Source organism: Corapipo altera, unplaced genomic scaffold, assembly GCF_003945725.1.
Source record: "Corapipo altera isolate COAL_440 unplaced genomic scaffold, ASM394572v1 45, whole genome shotgun sequence".
In the NCBI taxonomy this organism is placed as follows: domain Eukaryota; kingdom Metazoa; phylum Chordata; class Aves; order Passeriformes; family Pipridae; genus Corapipo; species Corapipo altera.
In genome coordinates this window covers 10,042,791-10,060,213 of record NW_020884877.1, presented here as the reverse complement: position 1 = coordinate 10,060,213, position 17,423 = coordinate 10,042,791, and the positions used below count along the sequence as shown (strand labels likewise).

General features: G+C 40.3%; 1 protein-coding gene across 1 annotated transcript in view; it reads left to right on the top strand.

The window, feature by feature from the left end:
- The window catches only part of ITPRID2 (ITPR interacting domain containing 2), a 41,786-nt gene extending 30,972 nt beyond the window's left edge, over positions 1-10,814 (top strand). The window contains exons 14-18 of the mRNA XM_027637096.1: positions 847-997; positions 2,180-2,245; positions 2,907-3,320; positions 9,053-9,177; positions 9,562-10,814. Coding sequence (XP_027492897.1) covers positions 847-997; positions 2,180-2,245; positions 2,907-3,320; positions 9,053-9,163 — 742 coding nt within the window. The 3' untranslated portion in view covers positions 9,164-9,177; positions 9,562-10,814. The remainder of the gene's footprint in view (positions 1-846; positions 998-2,179; positions 2,246-2,906; positions 3,321-9,052; positions 9,178-9,561) is intronic.
- The last annotated feature ends 6,609 nt before the right edge of the window (positions 10,815-17,423 follow it).

The window sequence follows — 17,423 nt, the reverse complement described above, 5'->3', positions numbered from 1 at the left end:
GCTAATTGATGATTTTTTTTTTTCGTCCTTTCTCCAAAGTGATTCTACAGCTGCAGATTTTAAGGACTTTTATGACAGGGTACTTGAACAAAGGGTATTGCAGCAGAAAAAGTCTTAAAGATTTTTATCTTAGGTCTGTCCCCCCACCCATCTTTGTAGCTGTAAATAAGAATGAACATTGTAGCAGAGATACTTTTCCAACTTTCAGTGGCTACTGGGCAGGCTACACATGGCATTCATATTCTAACTCCCTGTGTTTGTGCTCACCATAAGTTGCAGTATGAGGTGGAATAATTTTTAAAACTACTTTTATATATTTAGTTTAGTTGAATCAGCTCTTGACATATCATTTTAAAAGTAAACATGTTTGAAATCAGTTAGGTTGTCCTTAGACAATGGCTTCCTGACCAAAATGTAGCTGCAACTGCTAGGGAATCTATAACAACACAGGAGAAGTAAGACGTGATTACTGAATTGCTCTGTGGTTGTTGTTCTTATCAGTTTTAAATTGAGTTTGCTTAGATATATGTATAAATGCTGATTTCTTTGGCTTGCACATATTTAAACATTTAAAGCTAAAATTTTTGGAGAATATTCTGTGATACACTGTGTTGTTTTGTTTTCTCCTTGAAAACTTACATATTTTCTATAAGTGGAGAAAGATTTCTGTTCCATTTAGGCGTTCAGCTAATTTCACTATGAAAATTTTCCATGAGTTTTCTGTGTTCCACTTTGAGTTCTCCTATATGAAGTCCTTTACTCATGGGACTGTCCTGCTCAGTTGTCCCTTTGTGGACAACTGAGTGCAGTGAATACTTTGTTCTTTTTGTGATGGTCTTGGTGTAGGTATGAAGCTGATCAGCTGCAGGGCCTGAGAAAGTCTGTCCGCATGGAGCTACAGGAGTTAGAGATGCAGTTAGAAGAACGCCTGCTTGCTTTGGAAGACCAGCTGAGAAGTCTGCACATGTCTTCACCTTACAGACCTCAGACACACATAGTAAGTATTATTTTTACAATAACATAATGTGTTTTCTCAGTGTAATGTTCATCATAGAGTCATGGAATAGTTCGGGCTGGGAAGGACCTTTAAAGGTCATCTAGCCCAACCCTCCTGCAATGAGCAGGGACAAATAATAACTCATAACTATTAAAACTCTGACAGTGGGACGATATCTGGGGAATCTGATGAGGCTGTGTGTATTATCAGGGGTCATATTTTCTTATTTTCAGTCTACATTCAATCTTGGGAAAAAGGTGTGTGACTTTCTTGGTGATAAGTATCAACACATACTTTCTGAGGTTTTAGGTCTAAGAGGCAAACCTCTTCCGTCAGTGGTTTCTTCTTTTTCCTTGTCATGGCCCTGAATTCTCAGTTTTGGTAGGTAGTGCTCACATGTACAATAATTGGGGGATGGTGATAGTCTTTCTGGCATTTCTCTACACTGATTTTCTCATCAGAGAGATTGAGAAATTCACAACATTTCTCTCCCAATAAATGGAGCGTTCTTTCTCTCTACTTCTGTCAATCCATGGCACAAAAAACCCCCAGGAAAATCCAGTTGTCATCTTCAGTGATATGTCATCATCACATATGACTCCTTGTAAAGCAGTGGGAGAAGCTCTGCTCCCACAAACACTGCCCAGAAGCAGAAGGGGGAATAAAAGAGACGCTTGTGTATGTTTATTGGTGGCATGGCAATGTACTTTCTCCTATTTTTCACTCAACGGAAGACTGTTCCTATTTTTTCTGCAAGTTTGTCGTCAGCCAAACAAAAGAAGCACAGACAAAAAGTATCATATGTTCTTCCTGGGTTTCATTCCTCTTTCTCAGCCAATCCTCTTCTGTAGAAACAGCACAGGCACAGGACACATCTTCCTCTTCAGTATTTTGTCATAGGAAAAAAATTGAAACCCAAGAACAGGAAAATATGGTATTACTGTGATCTCAAGCCAAACTTGCATTCTTTGACCCATATAAATATCTTTTTATTTGTAAATCCTTTCATAGAAGAGGGCCAGCTTTAAAAATTACGGAAATAAACTTTCTCCAACCAGCTTTGCTTCCTGTTTCCAGATTTCTGGTTTTACAGAAAGTTGTCTGAGATGCAGCATGTTTATATGTGAGCTTCTGACAGCTCTAAACAAATCCTCAGTGCATTAACTTGACTTAATTTTTCAGGGTATGTATGGAAGCAGAAGTGCTGATAATCTGTCATGTCCGTCTCCATTGAATGTCATTGAACCAGTAAGTGATTGTTGTGTACTGTATGTTTTACTGAGAAAAAGAACCACAAAGAGTTTACTTTAAAAAAGGTTGCAGGAGAATAATTTGAGACATAATTTGAGAAATACTTTACTACCTTGAATAGCTTTGTTGAGAACAACTGCAATTTTCCTTAAGCAAATTTAACTATAGGTATAAGTAGCTGTAAAGTCTTGTTTGCTTATAAGAGGAATATGTAGAAGTGAGATGTTGTTTGCATTTAGTTGATACAATGGCTACAGGGTGAATTTTTCTAGGGAAAAATTATCTTTTAGATTTCTGTGCATTTTATGCTACTGAAAACAAGTAGTTCAAAAACTGCAGAAAGAAAAGAACAAACAAACTAAAACACTTACGTGTGTCTCTGTCAATGGCTCTGGCAAGATGTATAAGTATTGCAAAAGTCAGTGGCTTGGGGAACTGCCACAATTTTTATTTATGTTGGCTTTCAAAAAAGCACATTCCTTTTTATTATCCTCTTTGTTGCAGTCATAAAGGCAAAGCATGTATTTATTTTATAGCTGTATTTGTTACATGGAAGGAATGAGTAAGTGATTAAATAAATAGCAAGAAAACATAGTTGTGTTTGTATGTGACTTTCTTTGTATGCTTATTCACGACTGTTTCTTTTATGAATCCCTAGGTCTCTGAACTTATTCGAGAGCAGTCATTTCTGAAGTCTGAACTGGGTTTGGGACTGGGAGATCTTGGACTGGAAACTCTCCCAGCAGAGGGTACAGAGTCCGTATTCTCCCATGGAAACTCGGATTCCTCTTCAGTGTGCTCTGGCCACGCAGGTAGAAAAGCTGGTGTTGGATCCTCTGAACTAACAGGAAAGTCTAAGAGTCAAAGCAAGAAGTTGTACCGAGCCTCTGTTGCCTTAACACCAACTCCCCCAGTGAGAGCAGGCACTGGACAGCAGGTGGAAAGCTCTGAGGAGCTTGCAGACCCCAAGCCAGAGGTGGAGCACCAACTTGAAAAAGTCCCTCTCATGCCTTCAGTTGATGAAATCCACAAAACTGTGGAGCAGGAGGAGCTGCAACAAGTCATACGGGAGGTGAGGAAGGAGGGGCTGAGATATGGGATGTTTGAGCAGTGTTCACTGAAACCTAAAGACAGACTGGCTGTAACTCCTGTCCACTGGCATATTCTCTTCCCTCTCAAGCCACGCCTCTGTACTGTTACTGCACCGTGTCTGAAGGCTCAGAATTTGTCACTAGGTGTTCAAGCCACAGTTATATTCATGTGCAAAGCAGCAGATGTTTTATTCAGTGATAGTGGTTAGCACATAAATTAATAGCTAGTTGCTACTAGAAGTGTGGGTGGCAAAGAACTTGTTGTCTCAACTACTTGGTTAAGTAAGCAAGTAGTAGTATTTCAGATTGCCAAGAAAAAATTTCTGTCATATTTGCTTACTAAAATGCCAAGTTGGAGTTAATTTGAATGCTGAAATAATGTTTCTGAAACAACGCTGTAGTAAATGGTAGACATACTTTCCCAGTCCCTCTACCCCAGCCTCTAAGGACTGTAGAATATAAGTAAAGCAAGCTGAAGGCAGATGAGAAGTTATTTCAGACTTTAAGACTGATGTTGGACCAATCCTATTGGACTACTTTTATTGGCAGTCAATGGAAGTGGAGAGTGCTTGGTTATTTTTCCTGTAGGCCAGGTTAAAAAACAGGACTAAAACTATGTGTTTTGTTTGTTAGTGGCATGATCTGCTTTCTGGCAAGTAAAATAAATGGGAAAAGGAAGCCAAAGAAACTACTTGTTCTGAAAGGAAGTGCCTGTGAAAAAGTGGAGTGAACTCTGCTGTGAATACAGAAATGGGAATTGAGAACCTGTGGGTTTTAGCCTTTAGCTGAGGGTCATTGGACCCTTAGCCTTTAGCTTGTCCCTTAAAGGTTTTGCATGGCTCTGCCATAAACCACTTAAAAGACAGGCAAGGTGTCACACCTAGAAATGTAGAACAGGCCAGGCTGTAACACTGTGGTACCTTCCAGATCTACCTTTGTTGAGGCTGTAATTGGAACCAGCTTTGCCTTAGTTTTGTCTTTAAAACAGATGAGATGCAGGCCACTCATCTCATGATAAAACAAGAGCTGTAGTCCCAGGGGAATCTTTTTCCACATTTTCACCCCTCTTCTCTTAGTGCAGAAAGAGGCAATGTACTAGACCATAAGGTAGCCTTTTACTCATCATCTGATGACAAGAGTCTGCTGGGTCTGTCTCTGCAAAGTAGAGATGTTTTCTTGGCTGACTAACTGTGGGCTTTGCTATGTGTAGGCACTTTACAGTGAGATTGTGAAACAGTAAAGCATTATCAAGGAGTGTTCTGGATAGCTCAAAGCATGCAAAGATATTTACTTTGTGTACCTTTGATCAACTCCATAAATAACCAGAGCTGGGAGTGCAAAGAATAATGCATAGCCACAAGCATTAACCATCTGGGGTTAAGAGGGTGAAGACTGGCAGTGAGGTGAAATGGAGACCAACTTTCAGTAAGTAGCCTTATCATGCTGAGTAGTGAGTGCTTCATCCCATCAGTAGCCCCATTAGAGTCAGTGAGATGAGTTATGGAAGGTGGCATTATCCTGTGGAAGTCAGCTCACAGTGAGGTACCACCAGACCTGTACTTGGTATTAGGATCTGAACACTGACCATCACTGATCTGATTACAGTGGACTTTGTGATGCTGCAATGTTCACCTCTACTTTGAAAGTCAAGGGAAGAATGAGACAGTGGCAAACATTCAGATGTCTTGATCTCCGTTATCCTCCTGCTACCATCTTCTCTAAAGTAGCTAGGGTTGGAAGGAGTCTTGAGAAAGGCCTTGTTTTCGAGATATCATAAAATAATCCCAGACATCCCAAATTCTCTCTCTTTCTGGTTCATTATTTTTTTCATGTCTTTTTGAAGAGATTCCTTGCCTAATGCTCAGGGACTTTCACATGAGATATTTGTTACACCTTGCACTTTGCTGCTGATTTTGCAGTGAAGCCAGAATGGGGCATTTGTATGTATACGTATACAGGCTGTGTAACAGGGGAGGGTGTCATGGGGGAGGGTTGCTAAAGGAGAAACTGAGATAGGAAGGAGAACTGGAATTCCAGTATCCTGCAAAAGCCAGCAGAGACAATAAAGAGAGCTGGAGCCAAAGGACGGAGTTATTTCAGTCAATATTTTCTCTAAGGTTAGCCTGTGTGAAAGTTCCTCTTTAGCTTCATTAATTGATAGCAAATAAAGTTGCGTACTCTTTGCACAGAGATTGTTATTTGGGTTGTGTGGCACTGAGGACATTGTAATGCTGAAAGAATCCACACTGAACTGAGAGGCTACTATTCAAAGATGAGTAGTCAGCAAATAACTGAACTTGAGTCACTTCGTAAATGTTTGAGCACACAGAGAGATTGTCCTTCAGTTTAACTTCATTGGCAGTGGTTTTCATATCAGCTCAAGATCCTCAGGATAAGTTTTGCAGGTCAAAGTGGAGATGCATTGGCTCAAAGCACCTGGTATATTTTGCAGACCCAGAACATACTTCTAAACATTGGTCAGGAAAACCTTTTGTATCTCATAAGAGCTAAAACAGAGCATAAATTGAAATATACCTTGCTTAAGTAGCCCTGTTGTTAGCAAAGGAATTCCAGTTTCATTGTCAAAAGAATGAAATCTGGTAGGATGCATTCCTGATGTATGCACTCACAAATATTAAACCCTTGCTTGTTCCTCCCATTCTCTGTAGCTGCGTGACCTTGTGTTGGGGAAAGAAAAGTGAGGCAGTGGGTGTGATATGCCTGGGTGGGCTGTAATGCATGTGAGCTTTGACCTGTAACTATTTGCTGGCATTAAAAAATCCCATGGTGTTAACTTCTAGCATTAATGGACTAACTCTCACAGGAAAACATCCAACAACATGAAATGTTAAAATGCCAAATAGTAGGTCTCTTGTTTTGATGAAAATACAGCTTAACCTCCACTGGAGTCTCACATGAAGTACTTATTGCTTTACTTGTAGGTCACAGTGTCACTAGGAGTGCCACCAGACCCTCTCATTGTCCTCTTCTCCAGTTTAAAAAATGTGGAAGTTTAAAAAGCTTTCTGCTTAAGAGCAATGGAAGTTTTGATTTTGCCAATGGTTCTCCATTGTAAATGACAATGAAGTTACATTATAAAGAAATGTATGATTTTCCTGTCAACATCTGTTTTAAGAGGCTGTAATGAGTCTTTATGGGAGAGAGATGGTCTGATAGAGAATCTTCCCTTCCATTTTCCATTCAAATCTGTGTTAGCTCAACATTGATCAAAAATATATGTCAGTTGTTCATACTTCCTGTGTGCAAGTGTTGGTTTCCTCATCTTACTATCTTGAGCATAAAAACTCTCTAGCTGCTACCATGAAGAAGTGGCACAGGAAGAAAATAGAGTAGAAAATAATACTTTTAATTATGGGAAATGTACCTCAAGATCAGAAGCAGGAGGACTGTGAAAAGCCTTGTTCCCGTTTGTCATTAGTAGATGAAGAACGCCAATCTCCAGAATTGACACAGTGGCACATTTCACTCACAATCAGTTCTTTATTAAGCAGTAACATATTACAGTAATGGTAACTCTTTACTTAGGAGAAAGATCACTGGTTTACTGTTGTAAAACTATCTATGAATGTGGTACTATGTCATCATTGCAATATTGAATATTAGTGTTGTACCAATGTAGTATATGTACCATAAATGAGCAGTTCTCTCCTCTTTCAAATGATCATTTTTCATTCAGCAGCTAAAAATAACTGATGGAGCATTCATTGACTGCTTTTCTGTCTTTCGTGCAGAGGAAGCCTTGGCAACAGGCTGTGTCTGCAGAGCAAATAGAATGTGCACCTTGCCCTAAATGATTTTTAAGGGAAAAGACAAATATTGGCCATTGGTCATGACACGCATGGTACTGAGTCACTGCAGGAATCAGTGCTGTGCTCATCACACAGGAGTGACCTTGCTGAGGCTGGAGAGGGAGGAGGAAGCAGTGGCAGTGAAAAAAAGCAGTGGAGGGTGGCCTAGTTACCATCCAGATAGGAAGGTGAGAAGCAGAGGGCTCAAATGGCACCAAGGTCAAGCCAGAAGTTGTTGGAAGAGCTGAGAATAGAACAGGAGCTGCTTTGCTTCCAGTCTCTTGTCATAAGACTGTCTGCCATACTAGACCATTTATTTGCTAATTTGGGAAGCTTTTATGAGTTTTCTTTGGAAAGTGAGGTTTATTTTTGTCTATCTGTTGAGAGAAGGGCACAGAATGACTGTTTTGTAGCACACTCACAGAACCACCCCATGTGATACTGAAGAAGAAAAATGGAGAGAACACAGGGGCTCACTTATGACTGTGGCCTGCTGGACAGTTGGGGTGCCCTGTGCAGGTTTTCCTGTGTCTGCATTTCTAAATCCCAAAGCCTTTACTATGCTGACAGTGATTCTAAAGCTTTGTTACATCTACGTGTATGTATCAGCATAGACATCCTCTGGACTTTCAGCTGACAGTAAAACAGGTCCTATTACACACTGGCTTCTCTTTTGTCTGTTCATCAGCAAACAACCCAACTGCAAACCTGTTTCCCAGTAATATTATAGTCTCTGAATTTCTACTTGATGCAAAGTAGTAATGAAATGAGGAACTTTGCCACTAATGGTTTAGGAATTGAACTGCCTGCCAAAGAGAACAAGGGATAAACAACCTGTTTCTAATGCTGCTGCCACCCTTTTGACGTTTTGATTAATCCTTTTGACGCACTAGGAAAAGGGGAGACTTACAAGAAAAAGAAAAGTGTGTTGCTTAACTGAGCTGATGAGTGCTTCTGTGTGTGACTCTGGGCCAGGCTTTGACTCTTACCCCACTGCACCCTCTCACAGTTGTTGTTCTCCCCAGTCTTTGGAACTGCATCTGATTTGTCCCTCCTGAAGACCATCCAAAAAAAATAGTTTGTGCCACAGATTTCTTATACTTGCAAGAAGCCCGTAGTATTTTTCTTTGTTATACCCTGCTCTTTTCCAGCATAATATGCTCTTGTAGAACTATGTTTTGCTTCCTTTTCTCCTTTGTTTCCTTTACTGTAGCCATCAGCGCTCTGCTCTTCCTTTGTTCTAGCCTCAGCCACAGTCAGATGCCTGCTACTAGAAACACCTAGGTGTGTTTTATATAAAACTTAATGGAAAAATGCTTTGTCACAATCCCATGAAAAATAGCCTTTGCTTGCATAGATCACATCCCAGTGGTCAACTGATAATGTAAGCAACTCTTGAAGTTCTCCGTTTGTCTTTCCTGCTGTAAGTATGTGATTAGGATTTATCTCCTTTTGAATTACATGAAAACAACAGCTGATGTTATACTCCATTTGTGAGGTAGATCAGTCCTACCTTCCTTTTCAAGAGAATAACAACTTGTCAAGAAGCAGTGCATTTGGAGTGCTTTTGATCCTGAAATGCTATTTTCAGAACTTTGCATAGTTGAAATGTATTTTTTCTTAACATAAAACCAGTTATCCTAAGTGTAAAACATAAATATATTTACCATATGGAAAAATAGAACTAGTTTGGTTTTCATTTATATGATTGGCAAGAACTTCAAAATTACTTAGTTGTTTTTCCATTCTTCTAATGTTTTTCCATTTGCATTTTTTGAAAGTTGGCTTTTTGGTGGCGTATGCTTTCATATGTTGATAGTGTCAAACACATCTGCAATATCATTTAGTTTTATCCATTGGTTATATAACTTACTGACCTTAAAACTTCGGCTAATCCCTTTCAGATCAAGGAATCTATTGTTGGTGAAATAAGACGAGAAATAGTAAGTGGATTGTTAGCAGCTGTATCACCCCAAGGCAGATCTGCAACTGCAAAACAAGATGCACAACCATGAAACTGGTACTACAGGTAATCTTTGGGCATCTGCAAGAACCAGATTTTATTTTTTTTTTATTGTATAAAATATCACTGTTAACTTAAACCTTCCTTTGTTTGAATTTTGCCCTTGAAACACAAGTGATCAAAATTGAAGTTCATTAAATAAAGAGAATACTGATAATCCTGGATAGCTTTGGAAAATCAGCTGGTTTATAGTTGGCCCATTCTACTGTCCTTGATTTTTAGTTTTAGTATGCTCTGTGATGACTTTGAATGTGAATGCATCATGCAAGAGGATTTCTGTAGTTTACCTGCCTTAGATATTAATATTATAAAAATACATACTTAAACATAACAAGCAGACTTCCAAAAATCTAATTTAGATCTTCATCTTGCCTTTTTTTTTTCTGTAAGGTTGGATATAGTCGGAAATGCTGTGGGATTCTGCTTTGGGCAGCACACACTGGTGAAAGTGTCAAGTTGTTTTTGCTTCAGGAGGTGTTAAAGCTGCTGAGATAGGCTACTGTGTTCGACGTTTGGTTCTGTGGTGTGTACCTTTCCTTGAGTTCATCTGTAAAGACTTAGACACTTTAACTAGTTCATTACTTTCCTTAAAGCATCAACAAAATTGTGGCGCTCTGAAAGGTTTTTTATTTATTTGTATGTCCCTGTTGTAAATTTTTATGTAGCTAATTTCTTTGTCTAATGATGCATCATGAAACTTGAAGATTTCCAGACATAACCAATTTATGGATAACACGTATGCATTCAGCCTAGCTTTTTAAAAAAAAAAATAGAAAAAAACTCCCACAACAAGCCTCCTCCCCAAACACTGACCTCTATGAGGTATTTATTGTGCAATAACTGATCCACTTTAAGAGCTTGAAATAACCAATAATGGTTTCCACTGCTGTTACTTAGTACCACTTCAGAGGAAGGAAACAATCCTGTCATAAAAATTGCTGTTAATTCTTGGGGCGGTTACTATTAGCAGAGTGGTAGAACGACATGAGGTTACTTAAAACTACTTAAAGTTCTGACACTGAAAGCCTTATCTCTCTGTAGAAGATAACTTTTAACTAATTTTGTTTGCTTCCTTACTGTTTACTCATCCCTCTATAGGAAAGTGCCTTATTTAAGCACTGTGTTGTTTTTTTTGGTGTTGACTGCTTGCAGTCATACCAAGAGAAGTTCTCTTCTGCTTCATATTAACCAAAATGCAATAAAAGTACTGATCTTCTGAAAGCAATTAGGATTTGCAACTTGGAATGGATGAATGACCTTGCTTGTATTATGGGGAAAATGGAAAAAATCTCTTTTCCTTCTCCATCCCTTACTGACTATATTTTCAGTTAGCCTGGTGAATATGCGTTTGTTCCAATGGAGCAAATTGGAAGTCATTGGAGTTTTTATGTGGTCAAATAGACATTTAGTGGATATGTAATATCCCTTTTGGCTGTGCTTGAAATCTCTTCACTCCTTTGCCATTTCCATCCACTAAAACTCTTTACACTATGTCAAGGTCTTAAATCAAAAATAGTTTCAAATATTACAATATTATATGAAAAAGTTTATAAAATTTTAAATTGTGTTAGGAAGACACACAAGGGCTGATTTCTTAAAAAAAGGTGTATATTAAACCAATAAAATATTTATTTTGCCTATAATCTGTGTCAGTGTTTTTCATTGTGCATGGTTTACTCTTAGGCAAAATAAGTAACATAGATTTGATCAAACAGTAGACTGGAGAACAGCAGGAAAGCTCAGGACGTGGGTTTCCAAAAGCTTTCAGATGTTCAAGGGACCCTTCATGAATAGGAAATGTGAGATATAAATTTGAGAGCAATGTTAGCCCTTAAAACCACACTCTTAAAATCATTGGCCTCTGTTGTGGCACCAAGAATTTGATTAGTCTTGACCTCTCCTCAGAGTTTGTCCCTGTGAGTAGAGCTGGAACTGTCTTGAATACCTTATTCTGCATGCTTAAAAATTGAAATATAAACCCTGACAGCATTTACACATGGCAATCTGTATATGAGGTAGTAAGCTGCAGTAGATACCTGCTTTGCTTGGCAGCTTGAATGAGTACACAATTCCATTCCAGAATGCCACAGGAGATCAGCCAGCCAGACCCAAGTGCCTGCAACCTTCCTTTGCTAATGCACAAACCCGAAACCTGCTCAAATACTTGCATCAGCAGATGCTCCCCTTGTCCCCTAGCTAGATAATTAGCACACTCAACCACTAACGTAGGTCCTGTGCCCATGTGCTACTCAGAGTGGCTTTCCAAGAAAGGTGGCAACTGTGGCGCTCACGGAGTGATGAGGGAAAGCATTTCAAGACCTGTAGCAGTCGAGCAGAGGTTGCCAGCAGTATCCTTTGACACTTTCTCCCACAGCATACTCCTGAAAAAGCTGGCAGCCCATGGCTTGGACAGGGGCACTCTGTGCTGGGTTAGGAACTGGCTGGAGGGCCGAGCCCAGAGTGGTGGTGAACGGGGCTGCATCCAGCTGGCGGCTGGTCACTGGTGGTGTCCCCTAGGGATCAGTGTTGGGCCCAGTTCTGTTTAATATCTTTATCGATGATTCAGATGAGGGAGTTGAGTCCACCATCAGCAAATTTGCAGATGGTCTGGTAACCACGGTGGTAGTGGATCAAGGATTGGACTTGATAATCTCAGAGGTCCCTTCCAACCTGGCTGATTCTATGATCCTCCACCGAAGTGGCAGCCTGACTTCCTGCTGCTCTACCAAGAAAAGTCACTTATAGATCACATCCCAGAGTATCTGGGGCACTTCAGCTCATAGCAAGTAAGAGCATTTGATCTCAGCTGTGCAAAGCCTAGTGTTTAACATATCCAGAGAAATTTAAAATAGTGCGAGATTTTCATCCAGGCAGATTTCTGAGGTTTGGGCATAATTTAACATAAAGGCATTTCAAAATTACATTTCTAAAAACTGTAATAAAGCTAATAAATATAAAAGCATCTATTTTTCCGTAATCTGGGTAACAGATTTTTGCCATTCCTAAAGACACTTCCAACTAATATTTTCTGAGTAACGTTTATGTAGATATAGGAATATCTATAAAGTTCTGTTTAAAAAAAAAATAAATTTAGTGCATTTCTGTCATACAGGTTAAGCTGAGCTGGTATCAACCTGTACTGACAATTCAGCTTGTGCCTTAGGAACAGCCATCATTACTATTGGACACACATCTAACCTGGGTGGCTTATCCTTTAGTATCAATCCAGCTGTAATGGTTTTCTGAGCAAGGAGAGTTTTTCTTTTGTTTAATGATTCAAACTGCTACCTTCCTTGCAAATTAATCTTGTCCTTTTTTTCTGCCAGCCTGGAATTTGATGTGAATTCTGTGCAGATTAAAACACCTTTATTAGTGGCTGATAAATATTGGTCAAACAAATTTGCTGTGAATAAAGCCGACAGTAATTCCAGAGATATTTTGGATGTTTTTCTAAAGCTCACTATGATAGTGATCTTTGTTATTGCTAGTTGGCTGTAGGAATAACAGGAGAACCCACCTAATCAATGTGTGGCTTAAAAATAGGTGGCATTGATGGAATTATGGCTTTTATAATCGCAAAGTGGCTTATATGGCACCAGACCTGCTGGAGACAGATAGGGTAAGGAGAGAATGATTTGCCCATGATTTGGCAGGGTTGATTTGAGAGGTTTAACTAGGTTTGAAAGGGGAGGGGGATAAACCAGGCTCCCTAGAGATGAGCCTAGAGATGCCAGTGTTGGGGGTCAAATCGATAACCCAGCTGAAGTGCCTCCACACTAATGCTCACAGTGTTGGTAACAGACAACAGGAGCTGGAAGCCACTGTGCAGCAGGAGAGCTGTGACTTAATCACCATCACGAAAACATGGTGACGACTGGAGTGCTGAATTGGACAGATAAAAGCTCTTCAGAAGGGACAGGCAAGGAAGGAGGGGCAGCAGAGTGGCTCTGTTCATCAGGGAGTGTTTAGACTGTAGAGAGCTCAAGCTTAGTAATGATAAGGTTAAGTGCCTACAGGTAAGAATCAGAGAAGGCTAACAAGGCAGACATCATGGTGGGAGTCTTATAGAGCACCCAACCAGGATGAGGAGGCAGATGAATTATTCTGTAAGCAGCCGGCTGATGTTTCATGATTAGTGGCCTTTGTTCTTGTGGGAGACTTTAACTTGCTGGATGTCTGCTGGAAACTCAACACAGTGGAGAGGAGGCAGTGTAGGAGATTCCTGGAGTGTGTGGAAGATAACTGGTAAGTGAGCCTACCAGGAGGGGTGACCCACTAGACCTGCTGTTTACAGAGAAGGGCTGATGAGAGATGTGGTGGTCGAACGCTGTCTTGGGCACAGCAACCACAAAATGATAGAGTTTTTGATTCTTGGTGAAGTAAAGAGGGGCAGGGGGCATTTAACAAAACCTCTACCTTGGACTTCCAGGGGATGGACTTTGGCCTCTCCAGGACACTGGTTCAGATAGTCCCTTGGGAAACAGTCTTTAATAACAAAGGGGTCCAGGAAGGCTGAACATACTTTAAAAAGGAAATCTTAAAGGTGCAGGAGCAGGCCATCCTCATGTGCAGAAAGACAAGCCAGCAGGGAAGAAAACAGATCTGGCTGAACAGAGAACTTTTGCTGGAACTCGGGAAAAAAGAGAACCTTTGGAAGAAGGAGCAGGCAACTCAAGGAGAGTACAAGGCTCTCTTAGGTCATGTGGAGAGAAAATAAGAAGGCAAAGTCTCAGCTAGAACTCAATCTGGCCACTGCTGTGAAAGATAGTTAAAAGTTTTTATAAATGCATTAACAACAAAAGGAGAGTAATGGAAAATCTCCATCCTTTTTGGACTCAGTGGGAAACATTTTCACCAAGGATGTGGAAAAAGGTAAGGTACTTATGGCTTCTTTCCCTCAGTCTTTAACAGAAAGACCAGTAACCCTCAGAGAACCAGCCCTTGAGCTGGTAGACAAGGACGGGGAGCAAAATAGACCCACTGCAATCCAGGAGAAAGTACTTAGTGACCTCTTGAGCCACGTAGGCATTCAAGTTTATGGGATTGGATGGGATTCATCCGAGGGTGCTGAGGGAGCTGGCAGAGGAGCTTACCAAGCCACTCGCCACTCTCTGTCATTTATCATCAGTTCTGGTTAAGCAGAAAAGTCCCAGACAGCTGGAGACTGACCAGTGTGTCACCCATCTACAAGAGGGGTCTGAAGGGGGATCCTGGGAACTGTGGGCCTGTAAGCCTGACCTCAGTGGTGGAGAAGGTTATGGAACAGATCATCTCGAGTGCAGTCAGATATCGCATATAGGACAACCAGAGGATCAGGCCCAGCCCGCATGGATTTAGGAAAGGTAGGTTCTGCTTAACCAACATGATCTCTTTTTAGGACCAGGTGACCTGCCTAATGGATGAGGGAAAGACTGTGGATGTAGTCAACCTTTGATACTGTCTCCCACAGCATTCTCCTGGAGAAGCCGGCAGCCCACAGCTTGGACAGGTGTACTCTTTGCTGGGTTGAAAACTGTCTGAATGGCTGGGCCCAGAGGGTGGTGGTGAATGATGCTGCATCTAGTTGGCTGATTCTGTGACTCTATGATTCTAATATAAAGCCAAGGGCCATATTTTTGTAATCCTGAGAGCTAACCGTTTTCTCTGGGTCGATTACAGCTACATCACTGTTAGTACCAAGACAGAATGGTCTTTAGCCTGTTGCAGAGCTGTGTCTGTGGCACAGCTCAAATCAGGCAGAGGTTTGTTGGCCTAGTTCTTGGAGGATTTTTATTTGTTTGTTTGTTTCTGTTGGTTTTGAGGTGAGTAAGCATGTTTCTAGCTCCCACTGTTGCAGTGAAAAGCTACAAAAATCACCTCTGCTGAAATGTGGAGGCGTCTCATTATTCAGAAGATGGAGGCAATAGCTGGAAAGGCAGGAGCAGCCCCCCACACCAATTGGGTTAGTGCTGCAATGCCTGTGAGGTACTGCTGCCACTCGCCCACAGCACCGTGTGTCTGAGACCTGGAAAGGAAAGGACTGAGGATGGCCACAGAGCCAGCTGCAGGGCCAGGGGTGAGTATGAAGCAGGAGAGGCTCCTGCTGCTGGTAGTTTCTGCAACACTGTTTGGAGAGGACTGGAGGTGGCTCTGCCTCTGCCAAAAGAATTGATATGATCTTGAAGCACTTTCAGGTACTTCTGCTGACCATGACGTTCACAGAGGGAAAGCTGCCCTGTATCTTCTGCTTTCTCTAAAACTGTGATGTGCAAGCCCTTGATGGCCTTTATTTAGAAGGCAAGTGATGCCCAAGATGCTCCAAGCTGAGCATTTTCTCAGCACCAGTTTGCTCTGATTGCCTTCTCTTTTAAGGTGACAACTTAGAGCCTTGCTGATGCAGCCCAGTCACCGATGTTCATAAGTACTGCTCTGCTTGGCCTTGAGGGGCAGCATTTGTACTGCCTCTGGATTTTGTGTACTGCCTTTGGATTTTGTGTACTGCTGAGCAAATGGCTTACACTGGAAATACAGCATAGGTCAGAACATTTTCATTCTGTTATACCACAGGTAAATCTGTTTCAGTGAGACTGGCCACAGGAAGATCCTGATTAGGGAGAAGGGACAAGAACCCAGTTTGGAAACTGAAGTAGTTCAAGTCATGACTAGCAGTATAAATCAAAACCATACCTAAACTACTGGAAAAATTTTGGTTTGGAGGATTTTTTCAATAGGGAAGAAACCTAGAATTCTGAAACTTGGGTGACATCATAAAAAAGAATAATTGCTGATTAGATGGTTTCAGTCCAATGCAACACTTTCTTTTGAATTAAAATGATAATGTAAAAATTTACATGATTTGATTTTCAGAAAACTCTGTAATTTGACATAAGGCAAATTTACTTTGATTTTTCATATGTGATTTTAGATGTGATGGTAATCCTTCATATTCATGATGTAAAATAAAAATGCACAATATTGTTATAAAAGTTGTAAAAATAGAAGACAAGACAATTAAAAAAAATGAAAATCACTTGATAGTTTGATATAGCTTGTATAGGTGATTCTGCATAGATGCTTGCTGAGTGATCGGTGAATATACACAGAAACATTTTTTTCTTTCATCATCAGGATAAAAGGAGAAAGCCTGGACAACTGTTAAGTAATGAAAAGGTAGCAATGAGAGAGCAGCACGATGAAAAGCCAGAATTGCCTCAATGAGTGAGTAACTGTTCTGCTTCCTATGAAGTCTGTGAATTGTGGTAGCCCTTGGCTCCTGGCTTGTCCTACTCATGGAGCAATCCTTTCCTGATGCACACAACACCTGTATAGGAAATAACAAACAATTGTGCCTCATCCACCTTCTCCAGATCACCAAAACCTAGATACTGTCCTCCAGGTGTGCCAGTGATACACGTCCGGCGGGCTCAGTCCCTCCCTTTCAGATGCTGCAGGCCGGATCTTGAGGTTTGCTGTGACTTCTTTAGGTTTAGCATGTCCTCAGAGGGGGAGGAGAAGGCTAGAAATAAGGCACATTTGAAGAGTCTCAAAATCAAAAATGAGAATTTTAAAAACATGTTCTGAATTTGGCATATTGAGCTTTTATAGCCAGTTGATGACTTTTCATTTTCAGACTGCTGGTGTGTGCTCACACAGGAGTTTTTATAACTCAGAGTCTGAAACTGTGAAAGTTCATTCCTTTGTCATCATCTCTGTGTTCTATATTTTAACTTCTGTTTAAAAAAAATTACAGTAACAACTCAATTTTATATAATTGTTTAATTCAGTTGTGTAGTCAGTTTTTGCATTAAAGATTTCATGTGGAAATAACACAATATAATTTAATTCTAAAACCTATATACACTGCCTGCACTTTTGTTTATTGAAAAATGTATTAGACTTACCCTATTTTTGGTAAGAAAGAATTTCTAGCATATCTTTCTGCTGAAATACCTTCCTAAAACCAGTACCAGAATTTTGGTTTCTGCACTATTGAACTATAGTCCATATTACACATGGATCTTTTGACCATCTAATCAGATTATGTTTCATTAATCCAATTCATTTCCTATGTTTTGGAGGTGCGTATTCTACTGATGGTAGTGGATAGGACCTTACAGTAAATGTTTGTACATTGCTTGAAAGTCTGGAAAGCTGTGAGTTTCAGAGGAAGACAGGAATAGACAGTATCAGTTTTTATGTGCTTGGATAAAGTTACTTTAAACTGATTCTGATTAAAACTTACTGCTAAGAAATTATTATCTTAGCTAAAGAGA